The sequence below is a fragment of the Copidosoma floridanum genome, unplaced genomic scaffold (assembly GCF_036245765.1).
Source record: "Copidosoma floridanum isolate Cflo_tuat_1 unplaced genomic scaffold, Cflo_Japanese_pri ptg000028l, whole genome shotgun sequence".
In the NCBI taxonomy this organism is placed as follows: domain Eukaryota; kingdom Metazoa; phylum Arthropoda; class Insecta; order Hymenoptera; family Encyrtidae; genus Copidosoma; species Copidosoma floridanum.
The window spans coordinates 3,268,681-3,289,322 of NW_028321905.1; the positions used below are offsets into that span (position 1 = coordinate 3,268,681).

At 34.4% G+C, this 20,642-nt stretch overlaps 1 protein-coding gene across 1 annotated transcript in view; it reads left to right on the forward strand.

Annotated features, from left to right (window-relative positions):
- Mgat1 (alpha-1,3-mannosyl-glycoprotein 2-beta-N-acetylglucosaminyltransferase) overlaps positions 1 to 19,674 on the forward strand; it is a 511,064-nt gene extending 491,390 nt beyond the window's left edge. The window contains exon 11 of the mRNA XM_014357434.2: positions 19,108 to 19,674. Within this exon, the coding sequence (XP_014212920.2) occupies positions 19,108 to 19,221 (114 nt within the window). The 3' untranslated portion in view covers positions 19,222 to 19,674. The remainder of the gene's footprint in view (positions 1 to 19,107) is intronic.
- Positions 19,675 to 20,642: the final 968 nt, after the last annotated feature.

Below are 20,642 nucleotides of genomic sequence, written 5' to 3' on the forward strand. Positions count from 1 at the left end.
AATACGCATTGAATGCATACAGTACAGCTGTCTGCTCGCAGCTATCCCAACTTTGGACTCATACAGTTCAAAGCAATGCTGTACTATAGAGGTCTAGAGAGGGGTCTGTCTGAGCCCAGCGCTTGAAACGTGTACGCATCAACCTCTGAGCTGGAGCTATAATTATCGATATTATAGTTTCGGTATGTACATATATGTATGTAGTGATTATAGACGTGCTGTCTGGCAGACTGCATATATATGTATATATAGCATGACCCGACTATAGGCATTCGCATACGGTGTTTTCACTTCTTGTTTATATATACCGTAACTATAACATCGGTAGTTATAGCTCGAGCTCAGAGGTTGAGACTTATACGTTTCAGCTCAGACAGTCCCGTCTCTAAACTCCTATAGTACAACGTTGCTTTGAACTGCATAAGTTCAAAGTTAGGATAGCTGTGAGCAGACAGCTGTACTGTATGCGTTCAATGCGTGTTTGTACTTTCTTAAGCTGGACCCCTGTACTCTCACGGAACAAATTGTTTTTCTGGGCGCTCTTGCTTTCCTCACACTTTTTAAGAAAATCTCTTAGCCCTCTCACAACTTCTAAACAGCCACTTTTAACCATTTCTTAGCTCTACCTTATTATTTCTCATTTGAGTTTAATGATTATTTCAGCTGTACAATTTGCTTGCACATTTCCATATTGACAGTTTTCACCGTATTCTTATTGGGTTAAATTTTTTTTGGTTAAATCTCCTTCCGCACTTCCCCCACCCCATAAATTTATTTCGCAATAATCAGATAATCTAACACAGTTTTAAAGAACTTCCTCCAGTTACTCTTCAGCCACATCTCTCAATGAGGTAAAATTATATCAGTTTTCATATCATTTCTAGTCCTGTAACTATTTGCACCTTCTGTCTCAGCTCTTTTTGTAGTCTTAAGAAAGCCCCTAATTTCTAGCACATTAGCACATTTTGATACTATCGTTGAGGTAGTGGCTATGGACCCCTGATTTTTTTTTTTTTTTTCTGAAATTTTCTAAAAGCTTATTAATTGCACTATTGAGTATGTATAAGAACATAATGTTATATTTTTATACTAAATGAATAACAACGAATAGAGTTATAGAATATTCAAACTATAGACCGAGCTCGTAGCCCTATTTACCACGAAAATATATAAATCATATTTATTGAAATCTGTCAAATAATGCGCTTCGTCATGAAACAAAATTTAAACATTAATTTTATTGATTCAGTACATTCATTTTTTATTTAAATGAGCTGTGCAAGAATGTTATGTACAATTTTATTCTTTTGCTAATGTAAGGAAATTTAATTTCTTTTAATCTATTTCAGATTAGTTAACGTTAAAAATTTCTTTCCAAATAATATTTTCGATTTTTAAATTATTATGATGATCTATTTAAATATTAATTCCATTCTTATTTTTGCATCTTCGTAACGCAACGTATGATTGACCATGTGAAAACAGTGGTTTTTTGAAATTATCATCCAATATTATTAAAACTTCGACCATGAGATTTACTGATGGTCATTGAAAACACTAAGACTAGAGTAAATTGTTTTCTGTAAAAAATAAAAGGTTATGATGAATTTCCTGTATTAAGAGTTATTTTTTGTATAAGAACTCTCTTTTGAATTTTTTCTCCAGTTACAATTTTTAATTTAATATTGTATTGAAGTAATTTTGTAATTTGTAACCTTGTACTGTTACATAAGCCATTAACTATACTTCAATTTCGTGTTGACATAACAATTGATCCAATTTTTAAATTGAGCTTATGTGGCGGTAAGCCTTCAGGAATATTGTTTAGAAATATAATTGCAAAATTAATGTAGATATCATTATCAGATTTATTAACACCGTTATCAGTAGCATTATTTATGCTTTAATATGTTTTCATTTCTCCGTTCGCATGATTTAGAATTTGATTGTTAAAGAAGTAAGTATATTCGTTAAGAGAAGTGAGTATGATGCTATTTATTAAAAAGTTTATATCTTAACCAAAAATATTGGAATAAACATTAGTAGTTTTCCATTTATTTAGTACTTGGAATAGTTCCATTTTTCCTTCTTAAATATCTAATAATAGTTTCGAAAATATTTCGTAAGTAAAACGAATATTGATATTAAGTTTTAGAATATGAAACAACGACCAGAGATATGCTTATTTGATACTTTTTTGTACAATGATGCTTCTATTACTATTTTTTAAAACTAAAAGAATCTGTTTGGAATGGCGTCCTAAAGCAATTAATTTATTACCAAAATAAATATTTGTATCACATAAATTACGTAATGTTCTTTCAACTTTTTCTAAGGCTTTTTTTTGGATCATAGAAGCCTCGTCCCATATAAATAAATCTACTTTTTTTTCAGATTCAAATTCCAAGAATAAACTTTTTACATTGTGAAAGGTGGTTTGACAGTAAACTTCAGTGTTTCATGAACTGGATGAAATTTTGAAAGGTTGTTATAGAAGTCCCAATGTACCTACATTCAAAATCTCAGACCTGCTTAGCGTGAAAAATTTGGCGTAAAAGCTCCACGGGAATTATACTTACAAGCCGGTTAATTTGTTAATGGAATGGATTTTTATCCAACCAGATAAATATAACCATAAAAACGCTCATGACAGTAAAATAAAAATGATAGATTTATAGCTAAGATCATAAGCTGTCTTCTCGTACTTAAAAAGTAGGGGCTCAGCTTGGATTTCACTTCGATATCTAACGGAAAAGTGGAATATTTGTTGATTTTGCCGTCTTTTTATCTACATATAGTTATATAGCACTTCATATGTTACGTTTCTTGCGCATGCGCACAACGAGAGTGCAAGACCCTGATGTTTGTATTATATGTACATGTATCGAGTTGTTACTACTGTCAACAAACCCACTGGCAATCCACCGTAAGTCTTATGGTAAACGAAATGTTCTATGACTGGTCAACCCTTTTGAAAGTAATATTGATGGTATACCAGTCCATGCCATAAATAAAAATTTTTTTTTTACGAGAAATAAAATAATAAGTCATAAATTTGCATGGAAATGTTTTTAGTACGCTTCGCGGGCCCTCAATTAAAAAAAATTAATCTGTTTGTTTAGATATAATTTTGAAAATCGTTATTTACGATTAGAAGGATTTATTATGGCCAGAGAGTAACACTACTTTTTTTTTTTTTTTATGACTTTATTGAATATTTTTATTTGCACTTAATATTAGGCTCAATTAGAATCTCATACTGGGATGTTAAAGTAAAGTAAAAAGAACCTATTAGACCTTTTTTCCGAAAACACTATATAATCAATAAAGTGATTGAAAATGTTTTTTAAATTCTATTTTCTTGGATATTTTCTGCGATTAGAAACGAAGCAAAAAATTATCTTAACAATTTAAAGAAAGGTATTTATTAAATTGACACATTTTTTGTTTTGACTCTTTAACTACTTTGCAAAGATTTTCTTATTTTATTAACATTAACAGCAAACTGAAAAAAATGAAGCATTCAACTTATTTAAAAATTAAGGGGTTGGCGTAGTAAGGTATAAAGGAGTGAGCAGCAGAACGCGGGACAGTAGCTGATTGGCTGTCACGACCTATAAGATTAACACAGGATTCTACTCGTTGCTTGTTGCAGAGTGGATATATATGTACGCATCGTAGATTTTGCAACAAACAGCGGCGGTTTTGCTGCTCATTCCCTTGAAGCTCACTAGGCTAGCGTGTGGAGCGTGCAGGGGCTGGAACCCCACTCGTATATATATATATATATATATATGCTTCCAGTGTGACTGTGTGTTTGACGCATGCAAGTGCAATGAGTTCGCAATGTATGTTATAGGTATACTCCTGCCGACTAAACGACCAGTGTACAATACAATATGTGTGTTGTGCATAAATTAGTGCATTAAAGAATTTGCATCTGCCAGTAATCTGATGGACTTCGCACCGGTTTTCCTAAAGTATAGCTATTTGTTTTTTCGTTAATAGACTGCAGCTATGCATTTTGAGGAATAGGCTCTGCAACTTATACAAAGACTTATATTATCGGTTTTCGGGGCCGTTTTGCCCCGTGGCTGGTAAAGTGGAACCACAAGTAGCAGAAGTAGTTGAAGTCGACTGCTATCCTTGCGTTGGTGAGTTTTCCTAATTTTTTTTTTAATACTTGATTATTATTTTTTCTTTTCATACTTAAATACTGTTAAAAAAAAATTTCTATTTTTTAACAGATCTCGAAGGAGATGTTGAATATCTGTTTTCGGATCCGCTTTGCCTCATAGTTGGTAAAGTGGAATTACAAGTAACAAAAGTAGCTGAAATTAACTACTATCCTTGCGTTAGCGAGTTTTTCTACTTTCTTCTACTTAAATAAGATAAAATAAAAAAAACTTCGTTTTTCATCAGAACTCAAAGATGTTAAATGTCTGCCTCTGGGACCATTTCGCCTTGTGGCTGCCGTACTGGTGGAGGATACATCTGGATGCATCTGCAATGTCTCCAATTTGTTCATGAATGGATGAATTGGATGTACTTGCAATAGCAGAACGGTGCATAACACCCGCAGAAGTATTAGAAGGATAGAATTACCTTTTTAAAAAAAATTGCTATTAGCGCGAAAAAAATTATGGTAGTAGTTATTCGGTTTCCAAACAAATCTAAATAGTCTTAGACTTTAAATGGTGTTAGCTAACGGCTTAATAAAAATGATAAATGTGATCAAAAATGGTTTTTTGTGTCTAGAAAAAAACTGGAGAGTCGGACAAAAAAGTTCGACTGTTAAAAAAGATGCGCAATTTTAAGATAAAAAAAATGAACTTTAGTGGGATAAAATTTGCCCAACTGTTTTTTCGCAATTTGCCAAAAAGTGCTCTTTTGGACCATTTTATTTTTTTAAAAATCTGTAACTCAAATTTATTTGAATATTAAGCTTTGAAAATTGAATTCAAGGTAGATTTTGTGCCCCTTAACATTTACACTAAATTTCAATAATTTGATTGTTAGCTTTTTACAAACCGCTGCACGAAGCAAAAAATGGTCCCTCCACAAAAAAAGTTGTACGTGGCTGGTTTTTAACATATTGCCATTTTTCAAACGGCATTGTACTCGTCAAGAGATATTCTACAATCTACCTAAACGTCGTTCCGTTTGACATTTCGGAAGTACGCAAAAAATCGATGTCAAAAACCGGCTATTTTCGGTGGATGCGGTGGTGCGTCAATCTACCGCTGTAGGCCATGCCCCCTCTCTGCATCATAGCTCCGGAGTTTGCGAGCGGCTCGCCGCACCGCACGCCGCATCCACCGAAAATAGCCGGTTTTTGACATCAAATTTTTGCTTACTTCTGAAATGTCAAACAGAACAACGTTTTGGTACGTTGTAGAATAACTCTCGATGAGTACAATGCCATTTGAAAATGGCAATATGTTGAAAAACCAGCCACGTACAACTTTTTTTGTGGAGGGACCATTTTTTGCTTCTTGCAGCGGTTTGTAAATAGCTAACAACTGATATTCTTGAAATTTAGTGTAAATGTTAAGGGGCACAAGATCTACTTTGTATTCAATTTTCAAGGCTTAATATTCAAATAAATGTGAGTTATATATTTTTAAAAAAATGGTCCAAAAGAGCTCTTTTTGGCAAATTGCGAAAAAACAGTTGGGCCAATTTTATCCCACTAAAGTTCATTTTTTTCATCTTAAAATTGCGCATCTTTTTTAACAGTAGAACTTTTTTGTCCGACTCTCCAGTTTTTTTCTAGACACAAAAAACTATTTTTTATCACATTTACCATTTTTTTGGGCTGTTAGCTAACACAATTTGGAGTCTTAAACTATTTACATTTGTTTGGAAACTAAATAACTACCACCATGATTTTTTTCGCACGAATAGCAATTTTTTTAAATTAACCATGCTTTTTTGCTAATTCTATCCTATTATTTGTAAGTCAATAGAAGTTATTGACGTAACAACGCCACCATCGGTTATTATCCACTTACTGCCAGCAGATATTTTTGAGTCAATACTAATCATTGATTTGGTATCAACAGATGTGTCTGACCCAACACCAATTATTGCTTCAGTACAGTCACTTACACCACCAGCACTCGACCGTCCATTGATTCCAGGGATAGAGAAAATGTAGACTCGTCACCTGAAGTGATCTATGAAGTAGCATGGATAAACAAAAAAAATAAGGTGACTAAAGTTCACGACCATCCTAAAAAGAAGGAATGTTGTGTATTCAACTTTAATGGATATTAAAACTTTTATAATTTTATCGTATTAAGAAATTTGTTGAAATGTAAATATTAAAGAAGAAATAAAGAAGTCATTTAAAAAGGTTATTGGAAGATGGAATCAAGACTTAAAAGTCCAACTTTTTAAAGAAAACGCTAAGGGACAAGGAATAGTGTCAGTAACCCTTAACGAAACAGTTGCTAAAGAAGTCGAACATGCAAGACGGGTCAAAGTTACAGTCGTCTTCAGTCGTGTTAAGGGAAGGCTTGTTGTAACAAGGTGCTTTTAATAACTGGGATATGGATATGTATCTCATGACTGCAAAAAAGAAGACTTACTAAAGCTGTGATTCAGATGTGGAATCTCAAACCACAGCAAAAAAGACTGTAGTAATACAGCACGGTGCAAGGGGGCACTTCTATTACCTAGAATTTATAATATACGCCTTTCGTTTATATTTATATTCTTTTATTTATTATATTTTTTCTATTAATAAAATACAGGAAATCCGTCAAATAGACAACTTAAGGGGGGACAATGAAAGGGTCCACATTTTTGAATAACTTTATACATATACACATATATTTCATTTTATTTCATGATACTTCCTATTTGAAACACGTCCTGACTTAAAACATGAAAATTCGAATTTGAACGCCGCGCGCGGGGAATGTGCGTATAGTATGCTGAGCAAACGCTAGAGCGCGTTCACCAAAAGAATGGAAAACCTTCTACACAAAAGGAGACAACGAAGGTATAAAAGGCGCCGACGCGCAAGGGAAATTGTTTCTCTTCCAGCGAACCTGGGACGCGGAGAGCCGCTGTCTACCCAGACCTGGAACTCTCCCGTGCACCGGTACTAACCGTGACGAGCACGAGCCGAGAGAGAGAGTGACCACGTAGTTGAGAGACTAGGGATAGTGACGGCGCTTCTTGGGTGAAATACTTGGATAGATTACTAGAGCGTTGCTCTAGGTACCCAAGGCCCCGAGAAAGACCTAACCCTACGTGACTCTTTCAGGATAGGTATAGAGCCCAGGACTAGCACTCCGAGGCTGTATTACTCTCGGTGAAACCTCCAACGTGAAAGAGAATTTTTGCGGAAAAATTTAAAAATCATTTAAAATATATTTTGGAAAAATTCAAAGTTAAAAGTATAACCTGGTTTAGATTCAAGCGCGAAGTTCAACTTATCTTGAAAAATTCATAGCCTTTGAGATAAAATAGAAATTGTTCGGTTAGTAATTTAAAAATTGCGATGATTATTTAAATGAACATAAGTAAAGAACCTAGCGATTGAAAACAAAATTTCCTTATTAAAATAAAGATGAATAAATTGAAGAAAAAGAAGGATTGATTGTACTTATTTAAATAAACCTTCCCCTCCACAAATGATTGCGAGTCCCCTTTGTTGGAGTTTAAGAACAAAAACTAGAATCGCAGTTGTTAAGATATTGCATGAAATTGTTTTATATAAAAGAGAAAAACTGAGAATTTTGTCTGTACCCAAAAAAGGGCAGAAATAAATTTATTTAGAAAGATAAAGTCATTAACTTTAAGGAATATTCAAAGAACGATAAAAATCAATAAAGTAATAATCAAAAACAATTGCTGTATATCGAGCAGGAATTACTTGATTATTTAACAGGTAAATTTTGAAACTCGATAGTAATTATTTTAAATATTTTTTATATATATAATCGGCAATCCGAGCTACTTCGCTCTTTTATACAGGGCAACGAACCCGCCCTCCAACATATAAACACTAACATTGTTTGAGTGTTGGTTCCTAATCTTAGAGTTTCCTCGGTACAGATAATATTCTTAGCCGATTGTTACCACCGCCAATTAACCGGGGTTATACTCAAAGAAAGGGAGGTCGTAACGGGTGGTGGAAGATGGGTCATATGAGTGGTATTGGCAAGTGTATCTGTGTCTGTGAGGGCATAAGCCTTGAGCTTTTTGCTTCCATCGATGTGGATGCGCGGGGTAATGCTTCCTGTGCTCTGTGATTACTGCTTTACACTTTTGCCATCGGTGAGCCCCAAATGCTTGAGGTGGGTCCACAAAAACTATTATCCGTCGTGTATAAAAGTAATCGACGGTTACAATATTTTTTTGGGATACAGGCATTACATTCATACTAAGCCAAGACAGGCATACTGGCAAGTTGTTTTGGGTGGTGGGTAGCAGGATCTTTCTCTCTCTGTTTCTCTCTCTCTCTTGCTAGCATAGGGGCCCTGGCAGTGGATGAAGCCAGACGATGAGATCCAAGCAATGCCAGTTAACCAGATCTGATATGGCTGCACGCCTTGTAAACAAAAAAGACGTGGTAGGCCCATTAATCTAGGCTTACTACCATTGAAGCTTACTACCGGTGCTGTTTGTGGAGTTGAAAGATTTTATTGTTACTTTAAAAAATGAAACAGAGACACTTAGTTTCTTGATTTTGAAGGGAGGGAAATTAAATTCCACTAACTGGCCGTCAATGGCTAACAGCTTATGGCTTGTGGCCTTTGATACTAAACAAGATATCGCACTGAAGCAACAAATTAAATTTTACAAACTCAATGCAAAAGATGTTAAAAAAAATTAATGGGTGAATTCCATTTGAAAATGTGAAAAATGTGAAAAAAATGGGAGAATTTAAATGAATTTCTAGTGGAGCACCAAGATTTTACACAAAACATGCGATCAAGATACATGTCAAGCCGAATATAAAACACATCGCGTTTTCAGCGAGACAAGTGCCTTATGCATTAAGAGTTAAGGTAGAAAGATAAATGAAGTGACTGTTGACATACGGTCGTTTGGTAAAAGTGGACTCAAGCGAATAGGCAACTTCAGTTGTGCCCATATTGAAAAATAACGGTAATGTGAGACCATGCAAAGATTATAAAATTGTCATTAGTTCGAGTCTAAAAAGAAGATTCGAAGTGTTACAGAATAGTCGTACATTCTCTTAATTACATTTGTTCCACGCGTACGTTCAACTACCGATTGATAAAGAATTTTTAGATTTCCTAACAATAATAACGCATGAGGGGCTATTAAGGTACTCAAAACTGACCAAAGGTACAGCAACTGCTTCTGGAGAATTTCAATGAATAATAAATCAGTGCTTACAAGGTATACCGGAAACTATTGATTGTGTCGATAATATTTAAGTGACGAGAAAGTTGGATGAAGAACACTGGAAAAAATTACGAACAGTTTGTAAAAAATTTACTTAATGTGGCCTACGGGTAAATAAATTTAAATGAGAGTTTATGACAGATAGAATCGAGGTTCTGGGATTTATGATAGACGAGTGTGGATTGCATAAGGTCAAATCTAAGGTAATAGCTATGTATGAAGCACCTTGTACGAAAAACAAAAAGCAACTGTTTTTTTTCTGGGCCTGATTAACTTTTATGCTAGATTTTTGCGAAATAAATCAAAAAAATTAAGACCACTTTTCGAATCCGCAGCAAAAAACAAATTGTTTTAACAGAGCTATGCGCAAAGGCCGTTGCATAAATAAAACATGAGTTAGTATCTCCGAGAGTCCTAGCGCACTAAGACCCAAACGAGCAAATCATCCTAATATAAGGTGCTTTGCACTACGACCTCTCGGCGATATTGATCCATCACTATGGGAACGGAACCGAACAACCGATAGCATACACATCAAACCGTATTCTGAACAAGGAGCTTAATAGGGCAATCGATTATGAAGAGGCTAGTGAAATTGCAATGTATAGTTTGGATTGGAAAAATTTCATGATTTTGTTTCTGTCAGAAAAATAATTTTAAGACTAAATCACAAGCCCCTACAGACGATTTTTGGATCGAAACGAGGTATTCCTTTGATTGTAGCGAGCAGACTGCATCATTGGGCATATTTCTTGTCAGGATTAAAGTACGTTATAGAATGGATCAGCTCCAAAAATGCAAACTGTAACGCATTGTCACGGTTGTCTATCAACGATAACACCGTAGTTTTCAGAACAGACTGTTTACCGGTACATTATGTCTCTGAATCGGGCGAGGTAATTAACTTTAAAAAAGTACAACTAGAAACTAAAGGTTGTAATACATTGTCAAAAATAATTAAGCTTAATAGTTTTGGTTGGCTGACAAATAGCTCCGAGCTCTGAACACCAAAAAAATTTCAGCAAAAGTTATATACTTTTGTAATATAAAGGAATGAAGAATCGTAATACTGAACTGTCGGAGAGAATTTCTGTTGCGAGATTTTCATGCATCTCATCTTGGCATTGTAAAAACTGAAGTTTTAGTGTAGCCTTATATTTGGTAGCCAAACATTGACGTGAATATAGAGGATACAGTTAAAACATTTAGTATCTTGGTACAAAATCAAAAGTCGCCATCACACACGCTGCTTACGCCTTGGCCATAGCCAGAGAAAGTATGGGATAGGGTACATTACGATTTCTTGAGTCCGTTATTTAACGATATGTACTTAGTAGTGGTAGATGCTTATTCGAAGTGGCTGCAAGTAGTAACTTCAAATGAAACATGAAAGCGAATGAGTTAAGAGAAGTTTTTAAAAACTTATGTGCAACACACGGCCTACCAAGTCTATAATTACAGATAACGGTAGTCGATTTACTAGCATAGAATTTGATAATTTTTTAGTAAAATAAGGCGAGGAACACAGTTGCACTCCCTCATACCATCCTGTAATTAACAGGCCACAGAAAATTTTGTGGGAACTTTTAAGCAGATGGTTACTAAAATTGTTCAAAGAGGAGACAATTTAAATTTGGCCGTAACTAAATTCTTATTTTGCTACCCAAGTATGCCACACTGTACTATCAATAAGTCTCCAGTTTTTTATTTTATAAACACAAAATTTAAGCATGTTTTAACTCACTCTGTCCTGACTTACGAACAATGTACATGCAAAACAAGGGGCGCCAATAGCTGCAAGCTCGTTTTTGCGATGAGTAAAAATTAACACGAGTGGTTTTGTTACGATTAAAAATTACGGAGTGTCGAGGATAAATGCATTAAAGATAGGATTTGAAGAGAACTTACATCATCTACAATTAAAGTAGAGACGGTGGCCGGCGTTCAGAGAAAATTTGTTACCCAGTACGATGTTCTGCTCAATTAGTGCACAAGGTTCTTGACTTATAATTACATTATAATATTTCATGTGTATGATTTTTTGAAAGCTAACGACACACTATTACTTTCGCTAGTTTGACTATACAGGATGAAATGTATCGGTGGCATTCCCCGGGAACAGCGTGTAGAGCGATTTTTTCTGAATCGAACCCCGTTGGAATTAATTTTTTAAAGCAAATAGCTTTTAAATGGGAGGCGATTGAAAATACGTTCCAAACTACCCCTAAATGGGGTTGAAAGGGTATGGCGTGCCCGCATGAAGACGCAACGTTGCCTTATTGTCATTGAGCTTATTTGGTAAGCAGTGAAAACTGTAAACACGGGTATATCCTTGCGCGCACGCACGAGCGTTTGCTATACTATACTGCTGGTAATTTGAAGGTTGGATGTTACTACAAGATAAATATTGTCTGCTCCTCATGCTGTCATGTTTTGAAGCCATGCATCAGATGTAATTGCATGAACATTTCAAGGATAACATGTCAAATCATGTAACAACAAGAGTATAATGGGATAAACGTATAACCTACTAATAATCATAACAGTTATTAAAATATTATGACGGTAATATTTTAAATGTAATAATTTCAGTTGAGTATTAGTATCCCTTTTTAGATACATATACATATATTTTATTACAAACAGAAATTTTATGAGCTAATCAAGTAGAGACTAACACAAATTTTAGGATAATTAGTAACAGTGAACACACATCGTCATGTACATGTGTACTTATACATATTGATGCTTGTTTGTCAACACACTTTCTGTCTTACTCACTCTCATCTTAATTATATTTTTAGACTTATAATTAGTGCTATTTCAAATTAAATTTAAAGACCAAATCGGTAGGGACTTTTCCGCTCTACACGATAGTATTTTTATTTTCATCCTATCTCTCACCATTTACAAGATATTATCGAAAAAAATTTATACGCTCTTTTAATGGTGTTGATGAATTTCAATTTTTCAACTGTTTTTCTTGTAATCCACGAGTTGTATTGCATGTAGCAATTGTAGCATCAAGAACGACCTTTAATATGTCACTTGTAAGGTTTAACGAATTTTAAGTCTATGTTTATGTTAGAATTGCAAGGTTCTAACAGATAAGAGAAATTAATGAATTATTAATTCATTAATATTCGCACAGCTGGTAATACCGTGACCTGATTACGAAATAAAACAAGAAACAAAAAAACGGTATACCATGACAAATCAATAATCCACCAAGTGCATAAAAAGTACCTACCAAATGTCCGCCAAGTACACGCCAAGGGCCCGATAAATAACCGCCAAGTGCCCAGCTAGTACCTGGAAAGTACCCGCCAAGTGCCCTCCATGTACCCGCCAAGTGCCCACCAAGTACCCGCTAAGTATCTGCCAAGTGCCTGGCAAGTATATGCCAAGTGCCCGGCAAGTACCCGCTAAGTACCTGCCAATTATCCACCAAGAGTGGTGCACACACAAAATCTCACAAGTGACATATAAAAGGTCGTTCTTGATGCTACAATTGCTACATGCAATACAACTCGTGGATTACAAGAAAAACTGTTGAAAAATTGAAATTCATCAACACCATCAAAAGAGCGTATAAATTTTTTTCGATAATATCTTGTCAATGGTGAGAGATAGGATGAAAATAAAAATACTATCGTGTAGAGTGGAAAAGTCCCTACCGATTTGGTCTTTAAATTTAATTCGAAATAGCACTAATTATAAGTCTAAAAATATAATTAAGATGAGAGTGAGTAAGACAGAAAGTGTGTTGACAAACAAGCATCAATATGTATAAGTACACATGTACATGACGATGTGTGTTCACTGTTACTAATTATCCTAAAATTTGTGTTAGCCTCTACTTGATTAGCTCATAAAACTTCTGTTTGTAATAAAATATATGTATATGTATCTAAAAAGGGATACTAATACTCAACTGAAATTATTACACTTAAAATATTACCGTCATAATATTTTAATAACTGTTATGATTATTAGTAGGTTATACGTTTATCCCATTATACTCTTGTTGTTACATGATTTGACATGTTATCCTTGAAATGTTTATGCAATTACATCTGATGCATGGCTTCAAAACATGACAGCATGAGGAGCAGACAATATTTATCTTGTAGTAACATCCAACCTTCAAATTACCAGCAGTATAGTATAGCAAACGCTCGTGCGTGCGCGCATGGATATACCCGTGTTTACAGTTTTCACTGCTTACCAAATAAGCTCAATGACAATAAGGCAACGTTGCGTCTTCATGCGGGCACGCCATACCCTTTCAACCCCATTTAGGGGTAGTTTGGAACGTATTTTCAATCGCCTCCCATTTAAAAGCTATTTGCTTTAAAAAATTAATTCCAACGGGGTTCGATTCAGAAAAAATCGCTCTACACGCTGTTCCCGGGGAATGCCACCGATACATTTCATCCTGTATAGTCAAACTAGCGAAAGTAATAGTGTGTCGTTAGCTTTCAAAAAATTATACACATGAAATATTATAATGTGCTGTATCATAAAATAATTAAAATGGAATATATAAAAAGTAACTAAGAAACTATGTGATCAATCAAAATTTTATATAGAAGTTAACGGAGAATGATCGAGTAAATGGTTACTTTCCTTGGAAAACAATTTTGCCAGTTTCGTCTTTAATAGTGTTTTCATAAACCTCTTTCTGAGCAAAATGTTTATCACAAATATAACTTCTTCATTTTAGAATTACTGTACAAGCCACTGAAGTGACCTTGCTCCACGATGTAAAAAGACTTATGTCATTTTTGGTGCACTAAATAATGGTAAGCCACTTTTACAGTCTTTTGCACAACATTTTTTGCCCATTTTTATTAATTCATATTCTAATGAATCAATTCAAATGTTTGAGTAATTTTACAATTACATTTATATTATTTATTTCTTCCTTTCAAAGTGTTTATAGGCTCCAGGCGCTCATCTGCTTGATTCTCCGCTCCTATGCGACACCTGGTACGAGAAAACGTAAATGGCACAATGTTTATAAAAACTTACTGTGTACGAGGAAGGTGTTTTCTCTGCGTACCAGTAGAAAATAAGTCGCACACTACCGTTGTCCCTGCGATATGCATCAATGTATTCCCTCTTCCTCCAAAAAAAAACTCTTACAACTACTATGACTACTTCGAGTGTTGCAGCTATAACTATCGGAAAAATGATTGTGAGACCCAAGCACGATGTGTCATCCACGAGACAGAAGACAAGAACCATAAAGCTGGCAGTGTTAGATATATGATATTCAGACGAGCGCCAAAAGAGACCGGAAAAAATCAGGTGTGGGTCTTGGGACCCCTGGCAGAAGTGAAACTTCCAACTCGAATGTTATTGAACTTGGTATAACAGAAACTAAGAATATTAGATTACACCTAATTCCAACAGATCTTTAAGAATCTAATATCGAAATAGTAAAAATTTGTTATTATTACGTATTCAAGCACGTGCGTGCATGAAATACATATAATTATGCATACTGTTTCGTGGTTGCAGACATCCACCTCAGGCCTGCATGTTTAAAGAAAAGCTCATAAATGCTAGTTAGAAATTGATTTTATTTATTTTTAAAACAACAAGCCTTAAATCTTACATTATGACAGAAAGACAGTCTTTTCATTACTCTATCACAAGAGTCATCAATGACGCATGACTTCAACATGTAGTCGCATTTCAATAACATAAATTAAAGCGCTATCAGAGCAATAATGAAGAATTACTGATAAAAATAATAGACTTAAATCAGGTACAAACCTTATCTGACAACTATATCTACTTGACTTAGACAGAGACGCCGTGGATTATTAAACCCTAAGGTTGAAATGATTTCTTAATTTATAGCATATAATTCGAGGATTAGGTCTGCAATAATACGGACATATGAACACAGCCCGTGACGAGAGGTTATGAGTATTAACATGCACACTATTGATTACCTCGTTACACTTGACCACGCGATCACCCTGTCGAGAGCGACCGGTCAACAACTAAGACTTTTATGCCACTCGGTGGCCTCTGTAAATTGTTGCGTGGTGGCTTCTCAGAAGTGCGTCACTAGATGCGTAAGTCGTGTGTAATTGACCACGCTTTTCGAAAGTGTGTGGCGATGATGCACTTTTCGGAGGTGACGACGTGCCGTTGCACTTCTCGAAATGTGAAATGTCATTTGATTTTGTGGGGCTGCCTTTAAATAGCTGACACACCACGAGCGCATGTGAGGCAATGTCTGATCGAAAGACTCGATTTAGCGAGTCATAATAAAACTTTGTGTGGAATCGTAACGACTTCTTACCAAGCTTGATCGACATCTGAAGTCCGCCCTCGTGCTCCACCCCCCATGATTCACCTCTTACCGAAACACCAGCCTTCCTTTCTCAATCCTTTTCTGCCTTGTCCTGTGCCACCTCTCGTCCTAGCCACCTGACTACTCCTGTTTGCGCCCGTTCGCAGGCCAACCACCTAGCCTTCACTCACTTGTACACACACGCTCACGCATATAGGCACCTTAACACGAGCCCGTCCGCCTTCGTTTTTGCAACGCAACACATACCACTTGTGTTACACTTGATTCGTGCATTCTATGTTCTTCCATGTTTGGTATAATATATAAATTAATACATGTACTAATTGTTGGTCATGTAATGCAGAACGTAACAAAAATTTTCATCATACTGACCCGAAAAAAGTTAATTACTATACGTATATTTTATATGACATTATATATGTAAAATCAATTCTTGTTAGAAGCATTGCATTTAAAAAATGAAATTTTTTTAAATTTTGGCTAGCATAAAAGTAAAATAATCTACTTTACCTGATTGAGATTAAGAAAAACAATAGACATATATAGCTATTTTTTATTTTACAGTTGTAATTTTTCATTCAATTCGTTTTCTATGATTATTTATAATTTAATGTAGAAATTTAGCCAAGCTTATGACTAATTACTACTAATCTCAAAATTAATAATAAGAATATAGGCTTTTGTCACATAACAATTATCATGTACAATATATGATAGAGAACATAAAATAAATCAATTTGTAGCTGGGATATGTAATATGTAGCTTTGCTTTTGAGGTATGACTTATTATTTTTAAAATTATTACGATTGTTTGTATGAATCTGTGTAACATATGATTTTGCATCTTAATAATTGCATCTCAATCAGATGGATCCAGCGCAGCGGTTGAGTCGTAGTGTAGAAACATACATACATATAATATATGTATATATAGGTATAGTAGCAGCGTAAGGGAAAGAGAGCGCCTTGCGTACATGAGAGAGACAGAAAGAAAGAGAAAAAGAGAGAGAGAGAGAAAGATAGAGAGAGAAAGAGGGAGAGAGAGGAAGATAGAGAGATAAAGAGAGAGAGGAAGATAGAGAGAGAAATATAGAGAGAGAGATGGAGCGGTAGACAGTAGAGTTGCGTGCGCTGCACGAGAGAGGGACGGAGTGGAAGGGAGTGTGTAAGAGAGGAGATGGAGGACAGAGCTTGGGCCGCGGGGTGGGTGGCTTTACTTTTTCATAATGTAATCCCCCTCACGTGGCTGTTCATGGCCCAACATAAAAAGTTGAACTTTAAAAAGGATCAAGTAAGACGCAAGTCAAAAGGCAAGGCTTCTTAGAGGTGTAAACGCTAATTTTGGCGATCTTGTTTCCGAATGCTTCTAGGTATAATGCTTATGCTGTTCCAGGTTGGAACTAGAGCCAAACAGCATGGGGAGGGGGGTTCAGTGGGTATTTCCGGTCTAGTTAAAAAACTCACATAGTCTCATAATACCGTAGTCCATGTGATGTGCATTAAGCCGCTTTTCCTTCTACCAAAAAAAAATTACTACCTATTTCTACTATACAATGGGTGTGACTATGGTAAAGTAAACTAATGTAACCTTACCCAGCTTCTCTTGAATAATAGGCAGTTTAGCCAGGTAAAGTTAGCAAATCCGGTACATAAGATTGTGGAACTTAAAGAATGTTTTTTGTTATATAATACTAATACAAATAACATATCAAGTTTGAGCACCGATCCAAATAGGGGAAGATGGTTAAAAAAATGGCAATAATCGTCTAAGTTAATTTTTTGTGATTTACAGAAAAACTGTGCATTTGACAAATAAAGTTTAATAAAATAAAAAATGCGTATTAAAAATATGTAATTCAGTTTTTTTTAACTCTGATTGGTCCAGTTGTTTTTTAGTAAATTCCAAAAAACCACTTTTTTGTGACATTTTTTTCAAAATTTATTATTTTTTGTTCCGTTGCATGTGAAGACTTAAATCTTACTCGGGATATGTGTTTTATAGGCCTCAATACCCATACAAAATTTTAGCAAGATCGATGTTATACTTTTTGGCAACTTGGAAACTTTGGCAAAACCGAAAAATGGCCATAAAAAAGTCTTGGGCCAACGTAGACCAATTTTTCAAATGTGTTTTTGTTAATTGAAAGTTGATCTACAACATCCTGCAATACTGTACTATTTTACTTAGCCAAAATGTAAAAAAAATTGATTCAAAAAATTGTAGCTTCCACAGTCCGCTGGTGGGGGGCCGTCAAGCTCGAATCACGGCTATAAGGAAAATTACGCAAAATTTTGACTAAAACATTTTTTAATTTTTTTACGTTTAGGAACAAAAAAAGCAATTATAATAATTATTATTATATATATAGCCTTATAACTCAATTATTTATCGTTTCTGATTCATTTTCAAATTTCTAAAATGCTGAATTTCAAAAACAGTGTATTATTACTGTTGTTATTTGTATGCATGTGAGGCGTATGCTTAAATGTTAGTAAATATACGATTGTATCATCATTGTAGTTGTCTTTTTCGTTTTAAAATGTACAGAAATCAGAAAAAAAATTTTTAGATTAGCGTTGAAACCTAATATGTCATTTCTATTGTTATTATCTAACAAAAGAGTTTAAAAGGGAAGTTCACAATTGAAGGTTTTGTAGGCCATGAATCAGCTAATTTTACCTGACTAGTTTAGTACATATCTTTACCAAACGGCGCTTAGACTAACACTTTTTTATGGTAACTATCCTAAGATAAAGAACCCAGCATAACACACTTTTATTTAGTGTGGGCTGTAGCGTGAGCAGTGGCAGTAGCTAGAGGGTCGCATAGGTAGGGTAGTTATGCTTTAAAACATCGTCGATGTCATGTTGAGTCACATCGCCGCTTAAAGGGCTGTTGTTAGGTTTGCTTAGACAGTCCTTAGGAATAAAAAAAGATAAAAAGTCTAGTTTACTTTGTAAAAAAATCATGTGATCGTGCACTGCCCTGAGTATTCCTACTTCTTACTATGGATAAGCAGCTAGCAAGATAAGATGATTTCAAAATTTGCAACCAATGGGGAAAGCTAGACACGGATGGTTATTATTTGGGACCCTGAGTCTCACCTGGAAAATAACCTAGGTGTGCGTTAACGTGTTTTTTCGACTGAACCACAAAAAGCGTTTATTTTTGCTACGTCTTGTGAAGACTTATTTCTTCTGTAATGTACTGTATTTAAGCTTAATTACTCTAAACTTACGTTTTAATAGATTCTGCGTCTTTTCTCAAATGCACGTGCAGAGTTTATTTCAAATTTTTATTTCTTACTAGATTTATTTAAGTATGACCCATACGTATATTTTTATAACGTTCATTAACATGCGTTGTTCTTTATGTTTTTCAGAGTGGTGTTCCTAGAACTGGTTATCATGGAATTGTTACTTTTTACCTTAATCATAGAAGAATTTTTCTGGCACCACGTGTTCAATGGACTAAGTATGATTTAGCATGGAGTTGATGATGTACATATGGTTCATTCAAATATTTCAGTTGGTCCTTTTTTCTCTGCATCTGATTTTGTAAACAGGTCCTTACAAATGTCTAAAATTACTTCATGTTATTACATGTACATATATACTTATATATATGTACATATGTTAGTATGTATTTTCTTAGGAAAACACTTTTTTTCATACATACGTATAAATGCATATAAAAAATATAGTTTCCACATACGTATAAAAAAAGTGTGTTCATGAGAAAATATACACGAACATCGGAAAGAAGAAATGTATTTGATAGGCAGCCAGATATTCAAACATTGCTTATTAATCATTTGAGAGGACGAAACAATGTACAGATAAGTAACAAATGCTGACATAACACTGTAAAAATAGTGAGAAGTTATAATTCATCACTCCAAAGCCTATTTTGATAACAGTCTAATGAAATAAAAAATTTTTTTGCTATTACTCTACCACTGAATTATTATAAGTGAATTTTGTTTATTACCAAAAACCAATTCCTCCAGTGGATATTTTTTTTAATATTTAGCATATGAAAAAAAAGTATATTTACAATAGGTTAAGGTCGAAATAGTTTGTGTTTATATTGGAGTATTGCATCGAATGTAAGGTTTTTTAAAGAAAACTAATTTGTGTTTTTTTTTTCGCATGTCATTTTGTTCTTAAACACGTTTAGTTGAAAAAATTTAGAAAAAAATATAGAAAAAGTTCGTAATAAAATTTGTAGAAATATACATGTACTTGTATATATTTATTTTAATTGTAAGGTTTCAAATAAAATATCCTAATAAGCTTAGCGTAAAATGTGTTAAATTTTACGAATAATTATATGATTGGATACATTTAAGACAATGTGTTTTATTTACTTTACCTGTCAACACATGCATATAATTGTGTAAATGTATAAACATACAGTGTTGAAGCTTAGTCTCACTACATTCGTGAATTTTTGTGATAACTTCTGTGTCAATGACTGTGTTAAATACTCTAATTTATTTGACACCTGTTATACTAATAAGAACAATAATTTGTACTTATGATGTACTAATTATAATTTCTTTGCATCGTTGTTTTTAAGCTTTTATCTCCTATGGCGTTTTTTATGAATTTTTGAGGAACAAGGTCCAAGATACAAATATGTTATTATTATTATTGTTACTATTTGTTTAAGAATGTTAGTATCTAATAATCAGTTCTGCTTTATACACGCCTGATACATTTGATGGGTGTCTTAGTCAATAACGCAAATTTTGAGAAATTATACTGATTCAAAAATATTACAAATAAGTAACATTGTCGTGCTATCGCTGCTGTGGGCTGCCATTATGTCTGCGTGATCTTGCTGCTGTGGAACGCTAACGTGCAACTTACCTACGCCGACCCGCCATTGTTACTCATGGTAAAGCCTGCCGCT